Source organism: Saccopteryx bilineata, chromosome 6 (assembly GCF_036850765.1).
Source record: "Saccopteryx bilineata isolate mSacBil1 chromosome 6, mSacBil1_pri_phased_curated, whole genome shotgun sequence".
Classification (NCBI taxonomy): Eukaryota; Metazoa; Chordata; class Mammalia; order Chiroptera; family Emballonuridae; genus Saccopteryx; species Saccopteryx bilineata.
The window spans coordinates 102,430,510-102,448,975 of NC_089495.1; the positions used below are offsets into that span (position 1 = coordinate 102,430,510).

Sequence of the window (18,466 nt, forward strand, 5' to 3'; positions counted from 1 at the left end):
TCTACCTACTCACCTACCTACCAACCACATTTTTATTTATTCATACATTGATAGACACATATTTTAGAACTAATGAACATAGAGGTGTATGCATATTTTTGATTTGGTGTTTTCATATCCCTTGGATAAATAACCAGAAGAGGAATTTCTGGGTCATATGGTAGTTCTAGTCTTAATTTTCCCATACTATTTTCTATAGTGGCTGCATTAATTTACAAGCCCATCAACATTGTATAAGGGTTCCCTTTTCTCCATATCTCACTAGCACATGTTATTTATTGATGATAGTCATTCTAACACAGTGGTTCTCAACCTTTCTAATGCCGTGACTCCGCAATACAGTTCCTCATGTTGCGGTGACCCCAAACCAAAAAATAATTTTGGTGGCTACTTCATAACTGTAATTTTGCTAGAGTTATGATTCGGAATGTAAATACCTGATATGCATTATGTATTTTCCAATGGCTTTAGGCGACCCCACTGGGGTCATGACCCACAGGTTGAGAACCGCTGTTCTAACAGGTGTGAGGTCATGTTTCACTGTAGTTTTGACTTGTATTTCCCTAATAATTAATGATGTTGAGCACCTTTTCATGTGCCTATTGGCCATCTCTATGTCTTCCTTGGGAAAATACCTAGTTAGATCCTCAGCTCATTTTTTAATAGAATTGTTTTGTTGTTGAGTTGTATGAATTCTTTATATGTTTTGAATATTAACCCTTTTTTGGAAATATCATTTGCAAATATCTGCTCCCACTGATGGGTTGCCTTTTATCAATGGCTTGTTTCCTTTGCTGTGCAGAAGCTTTTTATTTGATGAAATCCTCTTTGTTCATCTTTGGTTTGTTTCCCGGGGCAGGGAAACTTTTTATAGAAACTATTTTGTTCATCAAACTAAGGGAAAATGCATGTATGATTTCTATACATCTTTCTAAACTCAGATTAGACACCCTGACCCAGACATGAGTATTTTCCTGAGAAGGGTATATACAGACCCATCTCCACTGTAGCTGATATTATCAAGCTGTTAGCTTTTCTTTATAAAAGTTTAGCAATTTCCTTACATACATGCGGGGCCTAAATATATAGTTAAATAAAAGTTTCCCACGCTTTTCCTATGAATGGCAACCACACCATTCACTATTGCTAGAGACACAGCAGCAGTGGAGGCAGCAGTCGTCCTCCTCCCATGTCCTGCTCCCTCCTCCTCACTACTCCCCCGGCCCACACCAGGAGTCCTGGAAGCATCAGTCATGCTATCTGAGAAAAATGATACTCTGATCTTCAAATTCCTAGCCTCCAGAACTGTAAGAAATAAATTTGTGGTCTATTAGAAAAAAAAAAAAAAAAGATTTAGGTTAATGACTTATTCTTTATGGTCAGTAGCTTTTAGAGAAGAACACGCTCCCCAGATTACCTTTTTTAGATACAGCCTAAATATAGTCTCAATTCTGTCCACTGAAAACACAAAAAGGTACCACTCAATCTTCACTAAGTGCATGTCTCTGAATTCCATTCTGCTTCTGGATACCCACGCATTAGGGGGACTATTCCGGTTCAGCTGTAACTGGTGTGTGCAGATGCGTGAAATGGTGATGGTAATGGAAATGGTGGTGGCAGGGGAGGTCTTGATGAAAAGAAACACGCCAGTTACCCATGATATGCACGCCCCGACCTGCATAGAAGCAGGTTGTATGTCAGGAAATATACATGATCAGCAAGGATTTGAGGATGTTTCCCACAGGTCTTGGAAAGTCTTGAAGAACAGCTACTTTATAAAAAGAGTTGTTGAGAGGTTTTGACTATATCTAGATGGAATTTACAATTATGACTAGCATTGACAGGGTGCCCAGGGCTGCTAGGATTGGAAATCTATTGTATTAGAACAAATTAAAAAGCAAGAGAAGTTGGAGTGATACAGACTCAGAGTTCTGTCAACATCTTGCAAAGCTATTTGTCTTATCAATTAAAATATTTTGATCCATTCTCCTTCAAAACAATAGCCAGTGGTTTTAGCCAAATACTGCTCCAAAGGTCTGGTACTAAGTCAAATGTATTGACTTATTCTATCCCACATGAGTTCAATGCATGCTAAAACCAACATGTAGGCCACATGTGAAATTAACTAGGAGTTCCTGCACAGACATTAGGCAATGTCAGGCTGATCTAATGTGTGGTTACTACAGAATTGTGAGATATAAAATGCTACCTTGCAGTGCTCCCATAAAGATGTAATTCTTTTAGGTCCAATTATATGTCAACTTGTGTTCCCAAGGATCAATTGCAAAATAATCCAGAAATCACAATAATAAAGTGCCTTCTAAGAGCCTATCTTCTTTAGTTGAATTGGAACATAGCACTCTATCCCCACTGACTGCCAAGCAGAAAATTTGACAGAAAGGTTGAATTCCCAAGGGACTCAGGATCGAAATCTATAATGCTCCAAATAATGTTCTCAATGAAATCCCACTGACCTTCTGTGATATGTACTTAACTTATATGCCTTAAAGACTTCAATTTTATAGAATGGTCATCAGACTATCTGGAAAGAATAATTACTTTAGCCCAGATAAATTAGGGTTACAGATCATTACAAATAACTAGGATTGCTTGTTGTTTAGGAAGTTCTAGCCTCAGTTTTATGTTCTCTGTGTAGATGGAATCCACTTGAATAGCTTATCCCCACCCCCTTCTCTTACAAGTAATCAAGGTTTGTGCCACTGCATTTTTTTATATAACATTTGTATATCTCAAGAGGGTATTGAATTATCTGAATATATTCACATATAGCATGTACTATAGGCACCTGATGTAGTGAAGATTTTGCCACCAAGTATTTCCAATAGAAGGCAAAGTTTTTGCTGTGTTCCTGGCCTTCCAGATGGACTTAGAGCAGGCCCAATGTTTTCTATATGAGTTTAATTAGTTTAAGGGAAGAGTCCAGGGGAACTGCAGAGTATTCCTGACCCCTCTAGATATATCAGAAATCCAGGAGACTCTCAGAACTTCTATTTACAAGAATTTGTCAGGGAAAAAAAAAAGTAGCCCCAGCACCAGGAACTCCTTTCTTTCGTCTGGTCCAGAGTAGTTTGGGACCCTATTCTGTTATTCTGTCCCTAGCACAGTCCTAGATTACCTGCCAGAGAGGTCTTTATTGTCCCAACATTCAGGTATCTGCAAAGTATGAATGGCCAGACTCAATTAGCAGAGCAGCTATTTAGAAGACAGTGTAAATAAACTATGTTCTCCGAGTAGCATGCAAAAGGAGAAGCAATCTAAAATGAGAGGCAGAACATAAAATAAAGAAAATGGAAACTCAGTCCCATTTTTTAATGGTCGAGTGGTCTGTGTTATTCAGATTTAAAGAGGGAAAGTGTTATGTCGTTGGGTGCTTTGTTCACACCCTAAAGCACCAGGGGGGAAATCACAGTTTAGTCACACTGAGCAAAAGAGAAACAGTTGCCAGAGTTTGACATATTTTCCTGTAGAAGAAAAATCCAGTTGCTAAATCCATATGGGTTCATTCTGGGTTCTTGGAACGATAGCACATCAGCATGTCTTATGAAACTTGTGCATAGCATGTTATTACAGCTGTATATCATCAGAGAGAAAAAAAATAATTGGTTTTCCTTGGAGTATCTCTAAGTTGATGTCATATTCAATAACCCTGTAGTTGAAAAATCTATATGTGATGGATGGAGCTTGGACTGTCTTTTGGATTTATTCTTCCTGTGCCAGCTTCTACAGGCCCTGGTGTACCTGTCATTGTGAGGTGAGTACATGCAGTATTTAGAAGATGCATCCAGGTGCTCCTGCTGCCAGATAACGAACCGGAGAAGAACAATGTGTCTCACAGGTATGGCGGCCTCATCCTTCACTCCTAACCATGCCACGGAGGAGCCCCAGACCGGGATTAGCACCAAAGTGCACCTTGAATCAGGCCTGCATCTCAAGGAGGGAGAACGGCAGCTGCTCTTTCTCTAGCTTTGAGGTCTTGGGAGAGTCTTAAACATACCAGCTTCTGAGATGGAGTCCAGAAACATTACGGACACCTCTCATCAAGAACTTGTCCTTGTGAGAGTAAGGACTGTTTCTGGATCTGCCCTGATGACAATTAAGAGAGAACACTTGGAGCTTTGTCTCTGGTCCAGGCAAAGAAAAAAAACAATTTAGTTGTATTTTGTAGAATAACTGAATTTAAAAAAAATTTTATTTTATTTATTGAGAATTTTTAGAAGAGTTTATTTGAGCCAAACTGAGAATATGCCAGGGAGCAAGGTCTCAAATGCCCTCCAACTGAATGTTTCTTAAGCAAAGAGCAACTTTCCTTTTCCATAATGGCCAGCTCATTCTAGTTATCTTGTATTAATGGGTCCATACTGGGTGGGCAGGGAAGCCTGGATTAGACCACTGGATCAGCCTAGCATTGGTGTCTTGATGTCCCTATACAAATATTGATCGACTTACGACCTATGCAACTTATGACCATTCGACTTTACGACCACAATCGCTAGCCACGACTGCTCCGCATCTGGCAGCGCAAGCGTTGCCCAGCTGGGCGTACGACAGTGCGGACCAGCTTCCGGCAGCACTACCATCTCCGCGTGCACCATTTCAACTGTTATCCCAGACTCGGTACAGCAATTTGTGTTTTGTGTCTTGGATATTTTTCATCAAACCCCTCCCAAGATGTCTACCAAGAGGAAATTGTCTTTGCAAATATTAAACCAGTTGTACTGGTAATGCAGTGTTTTACTTAAACCTGATGAATATAAAAATAAGAAACAAAATGGTGTAGAGATGATACAAATGACATACAATGAACAAAGAAAATTATGATATATAATAATGAAAGAAAATTATGATAAAATATGACTTAAAGATTTTTATAACATCATTTCACAGTACTGTACATATAGCCTACTCAACTTACGACCAAATCATGTTATGACTGGTCTGTCGGAACCAATCAGGGTCGTAAGTTGAGCACTAGCTGTATAGTCAGTGTAGGATTCCAAAACAAGTCACCTTAAGATATGCTTCTGTGGTATGCAGATTGTTTTGAGCTAAAGGCAACTTTACCCACACTCAAGCTCTGCAGAGACTTCGGCATGCAACCCTTAACTGCCTAGAAGAATTTTAATTCAAGGACTTGATCATAGAGATTACGAGTGATAATCTTTCCATCCACCTTCAGCAGGGAAAATGTTTATTCACTAAGCATCTACTCTTCTTATCATCCTGCAGTGACCCTTTGAGTCCCCTGAGGTGCATGACTTCATCCCTAGCAAGGTCTTATACACCTTAGTCCTTCCTTCTGTCTCTAACCCTCTCCTGCACGTGGGGTCTCTGACTGTCTCATGTATGCAGTCCCAAACATATGTGTGTTTCAAACTTGCTTATTTCCTTTTCCTATAAGTGGCCTGAAGTGACCTCTGAAAATCATTTGTTATTCATTTGACTCAGAAAACCCCACAAAACCATGCAAATCAACAGGTTCAAATCTTCATGTTTACTTTAAGAACATTCACAAAAATGTCCAGAAAAGCCACTACCCATCCAAAGAATGTCACTTTACAGAAGCAGTATGTGACATTTCATTGTTACAATGGTGAAATGGTAGGTATGCCCAGGCCAAACAGTGGGACTGGATACAGGGTTGGTGGCCCAAGAAGAGTCCTGAATTACTGTTGCATGTGCTTAAAAATGCAGAGAGCAATGTTGAACTTAAGGGTTTAGATGTAAATTCTCTGGCCATTGAGCACATCTGGGTGAACAAAGCTCCCAAGATGTGCAGAATTTACAGAGCTCATGGGTGGATTAACCCAGACATGAGCTCTCCCTGCCACACTGAGATGATCCTTATTGATCTCCCTGCCACACTGAGATGATCCTTACTGAAAAGGAGCACATTATTTCTAAAGCAGAAGAGAAGGTTGAACTTATGGCTCAAGTGAATTCAGCTTAAAATAAATGCTAATAAAAGTAAAAGCAAAAAAATCCTTGGGGTGGGGGTATCTTCTCTTGCTAATCTATTTCTAGTCTGATTGATTGTTAGACCAGCCAGAAGATCCTTGAGGGTAGAGAAAAGTTTGTTCTTCCCCCAACAGGTGGCGCTGTGGCTGGGACCTCACACTGACCCACAGGCAGCTGTAGTGGAGATCCTGGGGTATCCGACACAGGCTAGCTGGCAGAAGGTAAGGTTCTTACCATGTCAGCACACCCCAGATCTCTGTCTTCAGGATCCAGTGGAAGCAAAAGTGGTGAGATATTTTTCTCTTTTAAATTTAGATTGGCAGAAAAAATACTTGTGAAACTAGTTTCTTGGGGAAGTGACTTTTGGTTACTTGGTATGAGGACTCATTGGTTCTGTTTTTCATCTCTGCCTGGTTTCTTTTATCCTGTTTTATATCCTGAGAGCCTGGCCTTATGACTACCGAGGATATTTTCTCTCTGGCCTCTACTGTCCAGCAGGTACACTTGCTAAGGCACAGCTTGCTCACTGTCTAGCCATGACAAGCTTTCAAAAAGTTTTCTGTGTCTATCCTGTTCTTTCCAGAGATGGTCCGTTATCTCCTCTGATTGTAAGGTGCATATGCGTCTGGTGGGAACAGGCTGTGGATCCAAGCTTAGGGAATCTTAAACCTACTCTGATCAAGGGAGAAAAGCACATGACTCCATGTATTCTGGAACTTCTGTTTAAAGAAGGGTCTCCCCATCTTTCTTAGGCAAACTCTGGACTAAACTTTTTTGTGTGGGTTGTACCTTTCTCCACTCTCCATTGGAGAGCCAGGAACAGAAAAGGGATTCAAGGAAAAGGTCAAAATACCTAAATCCCTTTGTTGCTGGTCAGCCCATTGACCCTCTCTGATCTGGAATCTTTACTTCGAGCACATTTCCCCACCTCTCCACCAACAAAGGAGCCCTTCAAGAACTCCTCTGGTTAATTAGCATATTATGTATAGCAGGAGCTATTACCAAGCTTGAAGACCAAAGAGAGGAAGTATTTCACTGTTACAATTTCAACTTTCATAATTTTATGCTTACAGTTCCGTAGCCTTTTAATCTAATTGTAGCCTGAGTCAGGGCTTCACCAATGGGTTCAGAAAATCCCATATCAAGGAGTCCTGGAAATTTCTCTTTTCTATCTCCTAATCATTTTACCCACTCTTGAGTAAACTGAGTCTGAGTCCCCAGGGAGTAGGGGTCAAGCCCAGGGACTCTGGCCCTGGTAGCAATTTTTAACTTAATTAAATCAATCTTGATGCAGGTGGAAATAAGTTCTTGTATGGAGTTGCAGAAAAAGACCCACATGTTTTGATAAACTTACCAAAATTCAAGTTATAAACAAGTCCTGAGAATAACTTTAAGGTGTTCCAGAAGGGCCCCTGCAACAACTCAAAAGATTTGTTTTCTCTCCTTACAAATGAGAAATATTAAACTAATTAGACTTATATTGGTGTGTTGAACTTACACAGGCAGCGTTGTCAAATAAAAAGATAACATTGGGCCTTCTTTATGTTGTATTTGTACATGTTCTATGTGTCCCAGAAATGCATATATGTAAAATTGCTGACATCTGAGGTGTCCTGACATAGAATGTCTGCCATCAGAATTGTGGGACCACAGCAGCTGGACCTGAGTGTCAGATTGTGACAAGTGTGGGTGAGGTCCGTTCTACTTTTGCATGAACACCCCCTCACTGTTAGACTGCGGCCATCCTGATGTTCTTGTAAAAGGTAACAGTCTGCTCCTGAGTCAGTGAATAAATGAGGATGGGTGAACAGGGACTGGAATTAATATATTTTTAACGTTTATTGATTTTAGTGAGGGAGGAAGGGAGAGAGAAAGAGAGAGAGAGAAAAAAAGAGGAACATCTATCTATTCCCGTATGTGCCCTGACCGGGGATCGAACAGGCAACCTCTGGGCTTCGGGGTGATGCTCCAACCAACGATCTGGCCATGGCCAGGGACTGTAATAAATCAATGATTGTGGCTACTCAGTTCCTCCTGGCTCCCTGGTATTGTTTCAGGATTTACATTCCTGCATCTTCCAGGGACATTTGGGCTAGACTTCATCCCACTGCCACTTAGTTTGGGTTAATAAAAGTTGTTGCTGTTGCCTGACCAGGTGGTGGCGCAGTGGATAGAGCGTCGGACTGGGATGCCGAGGACCCAGGTTCGAGACCCCGAGGTGGCCAGCTTGAGCGTGGGCTCATCTGGTTTGAGCAAAAAGCTCACCAGCTTGGACCCAAGGTCACTGGCTCGAGCAAGGGGTTACTCAGTCTGCTGAAGGCCCGTGGTCAAGGCACGTATGAGAAAGTAATCAATGAACAACTAAGGTGTTGGAATGCGCAACGAAAAACTAATGATTGATGCTTCTCATCTCTCCATTCCTGTCTGTCTGTCCTTGTCTATCCCTCTCTCTGACTCTTTCTCTGTCTCTGTAAAGAAAAAAAAAAAAAAGAAAAAAAAAGTTCTTGTTGTTGTGTGTTTGTTTTCCTAGATGAGTCGAAGTTTTCCTCGGCCACAAGGCTGATGCCCTCACAGCTGGAAAGAAACTATTAAAAAAGTGTTTCCCTTTGGGGTATATCTTCCAAAATCTCTAGTGACTGGGGCACTCACCTCACTGAGCAAAACACATGAGCCTTGATGGACAACTTGCCAGTTTCTTGGGATTATACTGACCTTGTCACCCTCAGTTGTCAGGCAAGCTTGAGAGAACTATGGGAAAAGTGGAATCCAGCAAACCAAGTTTAATTACATGGGATTCCACGAGCTGATGAGAAGGGTTACAATTCTATGACTTCATATTTGAAATAGTGCTGATTTTTAAAATCTTGTTTTCCAGATACAAGGAATTTTCTTCTTTACAATTTGGTAAGAAGCATTGAAACATTAATCTTTTTTCTCTCTCTCTCTAATTGATTTCTCCAGGCTTTGGAAACTCTCAATACTTGAGTAATTTGATTTTCATGGTAGTACTTTTGTTTGCATAAGTTCAGGAAGAAGCTGGTCTCTTGGGCACTGTCCTTCTCTGGAGCACGCCCGCTCCTCCCCGACCTTGCTCCCGCCCTGGCCTCCACATTACCTTCACCCTTCTCTCTCCTAAGCAGCAAAAGCCTCTCCTTCTGCCTCTGAGACTTTCTAAATAAACTTTCTCTTATTGAAAAGAAGAGAAGGATCTGTCCTCTTTATAACAGGACACAACTGGAAACAAGCTGTATTACAAGGCTGTGACTGGAAGGTCATGTTGGAGAGAGAAGCGCAGAAGCTCAGATATGAGCAGAGAGTTTTAAGGAATTAAGAAGCCCCTTGGAAGAAACAGCTGGTACCGAGTTCATCTCGATTCACAGTAGTCTTTTCTGGTAAGGAATGAAGTTGCTTACTGGGAGATGCAGAAAAAGAACCTTGGGGACCTCTAGGAGAGAGGAATTAACCCCACATCTGCAGCTATTGCAGGCGTAGTCTGATGGCTAGTATGCAGCACGGCTTCTCAGCCTCAAGGGGACTCTGAAAATTCAGTCTGAAGATTCCTTATGAAAAATTCCAGCAAAGCAGATTTAAAAGAGCCTATGTGGTTAATTATTATTCTTGCTGGGGTTATACAAATAATCAGACCAAATTTAATGAAACTTGGCTTATTTTGCAAATAAATTAGTCTTAATTTGGCTACCTTTGATAAAAATGAGGGTCATTTTAGAGAGATAATTGTTTCAATAGAAACTACAATATACCATTATGGATATTAGGTTCTAGTGCTATTCATTGTATTTTTAGTGGGGGTTTTAAAAATCTTTTTTTGCATATAAACTGAACTGGATTCTGAATTTTTCTAGTTTTCTTAACTATTTGGCTGCAGCCCTTCCGACATTTTCATTTTCCCATCAGTTGACATGGAATCATTGGGAACTAAAACTGCCTGCTCCCAAGGCACGCAGGCTAACGTGGACAGCTTGATGTAGACGTCAGAGAAATCCCCACAACAGCTCATGGACAGTCTCCGTTCCTGCTGCAGAAAGACCACCAGGGACATCTCAGCGGCGGTTCAGGACAATCTATCAGACTGCCACTGCCTGCCTTCGCTCCTTGTGAAGATGATTTGAGACAAACATCTAGGAATCTTGATTCCTGCCTTCAGAATTCAGGATCTGAGATTATGGTCAGCTCCAAACATTAACTTTTGTTTTTCTTTTGTTTCTAGAGAACTGCCTTTTATTAAATACCTGACGACCTACACCACAGGCCTAACTTTTGGAGCCTACCTACATTACCGCCTCCTGAAATGAGACACAACTGTTTACCTGAAATAAACTTTTCTCAAGTCTGAGAGTGGTTTAATGACATATGGAACAATCTACCAACCCCACTTCTGGAATGTGAAACTCCAGGGAAGTTTCAGAGGAGAGAATTGTGGGGGTCCAGGGAAGAGCCCCCCCCTGCCCTGCAGGATGGCTCAGCTGCTTAGAGTACTGTCCTGAAGCACAGAGGTTGCTGGTTAGACCCCCGGGCAGGGCACGGATAGGAACGGATTGATGTTCCTGTTTCTCTCTTACTGCAAGAGACACTCTTAAGACGTGCTTCTGTGGTATGCAGATTGTTTTGAGGGAAAGGCAACTGTACCCACACACAGGCTCAGGAAAGACATCAGGCCCAACACTTAACTGCCTAGAAGAATCTGAATTAAAAGACTTGCCCACAAGGGATTATGAGCAATAACATTTTGACCCACCTTCAGCAGGGCAAACGTTAATTCACTAAGCTTCTGCTCTTCTTACCATCCTGCAGTGACCCTTCGAATCCCGAAGGCTCATGACCTCATCTCTAGTGAAATCTTTTACACCTCAGTCCTCCTGTCTCTGACCCTCTCCTGCACGTGAGGGTCTCTGACTCTCTCAGGTATGCAGTTCCCAAACATGTGTGTATTAAGCTTGGTTATTTTCTCTTGCTAATGTGTCCCGTGTCTGTCTGATTATTAGACCGGCTGAAAGAACCCCGGGGGTAGAGGAAAGTTTGCTCCTCCCCCACATCAGCACCGCAGGCCTGGCTTCAGGACGTGGCCTCTCTTGAGCCTGGGAATCTGGCTTGGCTTGGAACTTTTGGACTGAACCCAGCCTGGCCTCCAGTTGGAAGTGATGTATCCAAATTTCGAAGTACAGATTCGTAACATGTGAGATGCAAATTGATCTGTCTTCTGGTACTCAGTTTTATGCTGGACCAACAACAAATATACATGATGACAGAAGTGGAAAACCCCACTGACCTGTACATTCCTAATTTGAAATGTACGTAATATAGTCCTGACAAAATTAATCTCACCTCTGACCAGAAGACAAAGCTATTTAAATTGTTGACAAATTGGAGGTGAATTAAGTATTATTTAAGTTAATTACCTAAGAATTATTTAAGAGAACAGATGAGGAAAACGGAATTTCCTTACCAATTAGGAGAGCTTCTTTTTCTGACTTCAAACCTTGGCTTCTTTTCTCCATGTTGTTCTCACGGTCTTGGTTAACCAATGCAACTGTCAGCACATTGATTTCCTACAAAGTGAAAAAACACAGGTAGGTATTTATGTAGATTCTGTGGATTTCAAGAAAAGCCACCAGCTCTCTTAAATCTCTAAAAAAGAGGTCATCACTTATATTTATAACTGAAGATAAATCTTTATAAGTAATTGATCTACAGTATTTGCCCAACAGTAGAAAAGAATTAAAAAACTTAGGTCCCTTGCTATAGCTCCCAGCAAACCAAGTAATTCCCGCAAAAGTGGTAAATTTGGAGCAGACTGCCTTAGGTTTTTTTGTCCATGTTCTGACTAAACTGTTAGCAAAAACTATATTTGACTACAGCTACATTAACATGTTTATTTCCAATATGAAATTTTTTTCTGTAAAGCATACATAGACTGACTTATAGCATTGCTAGTAAGTTGTGTGGGGAGACAGCCTATTGGGAAGGTGAGATAGTGTTGTTAGGACTGTTTAAGTGCAGTGGGTACATATCCTTATACATATCCTTATGCTGCTTGCTTTACCTGCAAGCAGCAGATAAAGCAACGCTTGGGAAAGTCTTTTCTTTGGAAACTAAAAATGAAGAACTGTACAACAAACCAACAACACATGAAACAATGAGGCTGAACTATTTTTAGTTTTTTCTAAAGTTTTTATTTTTTTATTTTTAAAACCATAGAAAAAGATTTAACTCATTCTTTCGGACTTGATATTAGGAAGAGTGATTTAACAGAAAGTCAAACTTATGATCAGAAAACTGTATATATGGGGTATTAGAATCACCAGGGTAGTTGAATTTTGTTGGAGAGAAAGTTCTTACTGATGGACAGGTCTCAGTGAAGAATTAGCACATTGAGCAAAGAGTTAAGGATACTATTTCTAATAGATGGGGAACCTGTCAGGGGACAGAAGCAAAAGAGAATTTAGAAAGTCTGGGAAAATGGTTTGGTAGGTGTTACCAGGACTGGAACTGGTTACAGGATATTTAGCTAGCTACAGAAATGAACTAAATTGGCCAGGTAAAAGAATATAGAAGATTGCTGGGAGTAAAATTGAGCTTATACAGAACACAAGTCCCATCTGAAGGCATTCAAATAAAAAAAGAGAAGAAAGAGAAAGCCTTCAGTGCACTCCAATAAAAACAGACCTATGAACTGACTTCACATGGTCTTGTACTTTGGAAATCACGGATACTTAAAAATTGACAGGAAAGAAGGTTCTCCTGAAAAATTGCAGTTAGTAAAGCAACATTTGGTGAGCATTTTGGAAGCTCCTCTGAAGGTCACACTTATCTACTGAATATTGAGTGGTCAAGTCTGAGTGGGGGGGGGGGAGGTAGGTGAGGTAAAAACTGGGGGAATCACAGTGCTTTGATGATAGATCAGAAGGAAGGTTCTGGTTGACTAGAAGGTACCAACTGAGGCTTTTGGCTGATGGTTGGAGCGTGCCCATAAGGACAGGGGTCATAGAGGTATAGGTTATGGTCTAAGGTAGTGGTTCTCAAAGTGTGCGCCAAGGTGCACTGGTGCACCCTAGATTTCCAGGTGTGCCCTATGGTATTCCAGAGAAATATGTGCCTGTTGGGGACCAAAAAACCAACAGGGTTTTTGGAGTTTAGATTTTTGGGGGATAGAGGTGTGGGGAATTGGCTGTAAGCTGACAGTTTGCCCAATCCCCCACCTCACTTGCCTGATTAGGTTGCAAAAGGCTGTTAAGCTGTGGTGCTGGATTGTTTACACTAACCTCCATGTTCCCTGAAAAGACTGAAGGCAAGTTTCTTCTATCCTTTGTTTAGTGTAAAGTTAAGATGATATGTATGGTGGGGGTTTTGGATTGATGATTAAACATAAGGATTTGTCTCTTGAAGCCTTTTGGATTTCTATAAAAGAATATGTGGCAATATTTAAAAAAGCTTTAAACATTTTACTACAATTTTCAACATCCTATTTATGTGAATTAGGATTTTCTACCCTCAACACAATTAAGAGTAAAAAGAGAGGAATTCTTCAATGTATTGACATTGAAGAAATGAGAGTTTGCCTTTCAAATATACGCCCAAACACTGAAGGAATCTCTAGGACACATCAGGCTCATGTTTCTCATAAATACAAGATTGAAAAAACTTGACACATTTACTCTGGGACCTGCCGAATTTATTAAATCTTGCTGAGAATGTATCTATATATATAAAAAGATAACTTTTTTGTTGTTTTTTTATTGTTTAACCCTTCTTTTTTTACGAATTCTATAAAGCATAACAAAAAATGTAACATAAAAATGTTTTTTAATGTCAGAATAAATTTAATTTTGTTGTATTTATTTCATTTAATTACCATAAAAGCACACTTGGACTTTTTTTTTAATATTTGACTTAACTATTATACATATTTCTCATAAATTTGTATATAGTGCACCTACAATTTTTGTAGGATTTTAAATGCACCCTGACTTCAAAAAGTTTGAGAACCACTGGTCTAAGGAAAGTCTGGTTCGCTGGACATAAAAGGTCATTAAAAAAGAACATGCTCATATTCTTCCAAAGAGGCATCTTGCAAACCAAACCCAGAAGAAATGCATTCAAGAACTTTAAAACCAAACCAATCCAAAGGTTTATGTAGATGGTAGTAGACTATTTTATAAAGAGGAGTTAGAAGGAAGGGAATAGGAATTCCTTCCGTGGTTAAATTCATTTGGTGTTTTCTGATTAGACTGTGTCAATTACAGTCGAGAAGGCTATGTGGACACTTCACCTTCCTGGACGAGTAGGGTCGAGAAGCTTGCTGAGTTCTCAGTGGTATGCCCTAAGGGAAGACGGGTCCTGTTAGGAACTCGGCACTGGGTTTCCATGCCTGGAAGGGTAATACTGTTGAGCAGAGTACAGGCTCTGTAAAGATCTCCCAACAGGGGAGGAAAGAGGATGGAAAAATCTTAAGTAGGATGGTGATTGTATCACTTAAGAAAAATACAAATAATGAACCCCAGGGCTGAGTGGAAACAGTGTCTCCAAGAAAAAGCGATCTGATCTATTCACAGCCTGGACGATAATTGGGGACAAATGAAGTTACTGAGAAGAGTTCAGCAGACCACATGCCCACATGAATTGCAAATTGGTGTCTTGGGGCCATCACAGTTGAGGATCCAGGCGAGGGAGGGGGATGGGCCAGAGCCCTGGTGGCAGAGCAGGAGCCAGGAGGAAGCTGCAAGCAGAGAGGACACTGTGGCCTCTCCAGTGTGGTTAGGTGCCTGCCTCCACCTTCAAAGCTGCGCTCATGAAGCAGGTCCCACAGATGCTCTGAATAACGATGTCTGCAAGGAGCTGATAGAGCCTCCCGATAATTGTGGCTCTCATGATGGCTTAGGGTTGGGCAAGTGAGGATGCAAAGATAACAAAGAGTTCCAGGATTATCCTTCTGTGGAAATATTCCTTAAGATTGGACACTGGAGCCTGTGCTCTGCTCACCACAATGGTGCGCTCCCCAGAGACTGTGGAGGAGACACCCCTCTGGCAAGGCTCCCTCAGCAGTCCTGCAGGCCTGGGTCTGACGGGCCCAGGCCGGCAGGTGCCTCACCTGGGGTACACCTGTGAGTTGTGCTCCAGGTGGAGACGGAGGTGCCTTTTTGACTTCTCCAGGGTGGGTGGGGAACTGCTGGGAGATAGTACCACCCCTAATGAAGCAGATCAGGCAGGCTGCACAGAGGGCTTGCGCATCATGCTGGGTCTGGAACACTCTTCAGTGAAATGAACCAACTCGTGACAACTCAAAGAGTTACTCCTAAGTCCAAACCTACCCCGGTCCTGATACAAGATCTCAGACTCACTGACAAAGTCACAGAGCTAATGAGATGCATGAATGCTCATGTCATACATTTTGCCAGAGACAAAATTTAAAGTTAATCCGGTGTGTTTTAAGGGCTAGAAGTCAGGATAGTGATTTTAGATAGACACTTGATGGGCTATTCTTTATTTTTCCACTATAAAAAAAAGGGGGAGGGGTGTTTTAATGATTCATTAATCATGGATTTCTTAGAAAAATAAAGTTAATTTGATATGTCTGTATTTATAAATGTGTTAAACAAAAAAATTATAATTTTTGGTAGGCTGTGAGTTTTGGGTAGTTTACAAAGAACAATGTTGGTACATGCAACATCTGTCCTCTCTTTCCACGTCTGTACTTCGTGCCAGTGGTGGGACTCAAATAATTTAACAACCAGTTCTCTGCCCTAATGACCGTTTTAAGTATAACAAAAGATATTCCAAAAGGTAGTTTATTATAAATATTTCACGCATTTAATACTTAAATAAGAACAATGAAAGAGGTACACAAAACTAGATTATAAGTTTTAAAATATTAATGAAAATATATTAAATGATACCTGACAAAAACAATAAAACTGTTATTTAAGATACTTCCATATTGCTTCTTGATTGGCATCCTCATTTGCAATTTTTTTCACCTATGGATGGAATGAACATTACTATGGGCACTTAGAATACGCTGTTAAACAGATGAACATTAAAAAAGAGTAAGGAATTGTCAGTTTGTGATTTCCACATTGGGCAGCTGCCCAGGTGCCCATCTTAGAACCCTGATTACAAGTGCCATTTTAACAACCAGTTCACCGAACTCAACAAAAAATTAGGTATTGGTTCTGCTGAACCAGTGCGAACCAGCTAAATCCCACCACTGCTTAGTGCCTATGAATCTAGATATCGTCCAGTGCTTGTCAAACGAGCTCCCTCATCATGAGTAACAAGGTAAAGAAAATACACGGAGAAAATGTGGAACTAAAATAACTCCCAAAGCATTTAAGGTAAACTACCCAATAAAAATGTATGCCACAGACATACATCACATGCCTACTCTATGCCCGGGAACACTAAGTTTTTAAGGATACTGAGTCTAAAGTAGCAAGAAGCACGTGCTTACTCAGAGTCTAGCAAGTAATTCTTATAAAAGATATGTAAGATTCCACATATAAATGTCTTTCTCTGAGTGGCTTATTTCACTTAGCATAATAATTTCTAGGCCCATGCTGTTGCAAAGGTAAGATGTCCTTTTTATGGCTGAGTAGTATTCCATTGTGTCAATGGGCCACAGCTTTTTTTATCTTCTCACCTACTAATGAGCATCTGGGCTGTTTCTAGATCTTGGCTCTTGTAAATAATGCTGCAGTGAACATAGGGGTGCATATACTCTTTTGAATTAGTATTTTAGGTTTCTTAAGATATACTCCCAAAAGTGGGACTGCCAGATTAAAAGGCAGTTTCATTTTAAATTTTTGAGGAAACTTCATACTGTTTCCTACAGTGGCTGCTCCAATCTGCATTCCCACCAACAGTGCATGAGGGTTCCTTTATCTCTACATCCTTGATAACACTTGTTGTTTGTTGATTTATTGCTGATAGCCATTATGACAGGTTTGAGGTGATACCTCATTGTGGTTTTAATTTGCATCTCTCTGATGATTAGTGATGTTGAGAATTTTTTGTATGTCTATTAGACATTTGTATGTCCTCCTTAGAGAAAGGTCTAAATAGGTACTTTGCCCATTTTTTTACTATTATTTATTTATTTATTTACTTATTTATTTATTTAGTGAGAGGAGGGGAGGCAGAGACAGACTCCTGCATGTGTTCTGACATGGATCCACCCAGTAAGCCCATGAGGAGCGATGCTTTACTCATTTGGGATCCTTGCTCTTTGCAACTAGAGCCATTTTTTAGCACCTGAGGCGGAGGCCATGGAACCATCATCAGTGCCTGGGGCCAACTCCTTCAAGTCGAGCTATAGCTGCAGAAGGGGAGGAGAAGAGAAAGAGAGAAGCAAGAGGAGGTGGAGTGGAGAAGCAGATGGGTGCTGCTCGTGTGTGCCCTGACTGGGACTCAAACCTGGAATATCCACATGCCAGGCTGATGCTCTACCACTGAGCCAACTGATCAGGGACTGCCTATTTTTTTTTTTTTTTGTATTTTTGTATTTTTTCGAAGTTAGAAGCAGGAAGGCAGTCAGATAGACTCCCTCATGTGCACGAGCAGGATCCACCTGGCATGCCCACCAGGGGGCTATACTCTGCCCATCTGAGGCATTGCTCCATTGTAGCTGGAGCCATTCTAGTGTCTGAGGCAGAGGCCATGGAGCCATCCTCAAAACCTGGGCCAACTTTGCTCCAGTGGAGCCTTGGCTGCGGGAGGGGAAGAGAGAGACAGAGAGGAAGGAGAGGGTGAGGGGTGGAGAAGCAGATGGGTGCTTCTCCTGTATACCCTGGCTGGGAATCGAACCCAGGACTTCTACATGCCGGCTGACGCTGTACTGCTGAGCGAACTGGCCAGGTCTGGGTCTGCCTATTTTTAATTGAATTATTTCTCTGTCTGGTGTTGAATTTTATGAGTTATTTATTTTGAAAATTAACCCCTTATCAGATGTATCATTGGCAAATGTATTCTCCCATTCAGTGGGTTCCCTTTTCATTTTGTTGGTTTCTTTTGCTGTGGAAAAGCTTTTTAGTTCGATGTAGTCCCATTTGTTTGGTTTTTCCTTTGTTTCCCTTGCCAGAGAAGGTATATCTGCAAAAATATCACTACAGGAAATGTCTGAGATTTTACTGCCTATGTTTCCTTATAAGATTTTATGGTTTCATGACTTACACTTAAATCTTTAATCCATTTTGCATTTATTCTTATGTATGGTGTAAGTTGGTGATCTAGTTTCATTGTTTTGTATGTATTTGTCCAATTATTCCAATACTATTTATTGAACTGTCTTTACCCCATTGTATATGTTCTTGCCTCTTTTGTCAAATACTAACTGACTATAAGGTGTGGGTTTCTGTGCTCTCTATTCTGTTCTATCTATCTCTATGCCTGTTCTTGTACCAATACCATGCTGTTTTGATAACTATGGCCTTGTAGTATAGTATGATATCAGGTAGTACCTCCAACTTTGTTTTTATTT

General features: G+C 40.8%; 1 protein-coding gene across 6 annotated transcripts in view; it reads right to left on the reverse strand.

The window, feature by feature from the left end:
• Positions 1 to 18,466, reverse strand: part of ENOX1 (ecto-NOX disulfide-thiol exchanger 1) — a 596,201-nt gene that overhangs the window by 14,900 nt on the left and 562,835 nt on the right. For all 6 annotated transcript variants that reach the window (XM_066236813.1, XM_066236817.1, XM_066236816.1 and 3 more), the window contains one exon: positions 11,441 to 11,543. In XM_066236813.1, coding sequence (XP_066092910.1) covers positions 11,441 to 11,543 — 103 coding nt within the window. The remainder of the gene's footprint in view (positions 1 to 11,440; positions 11,544 to 18,466) is intronic.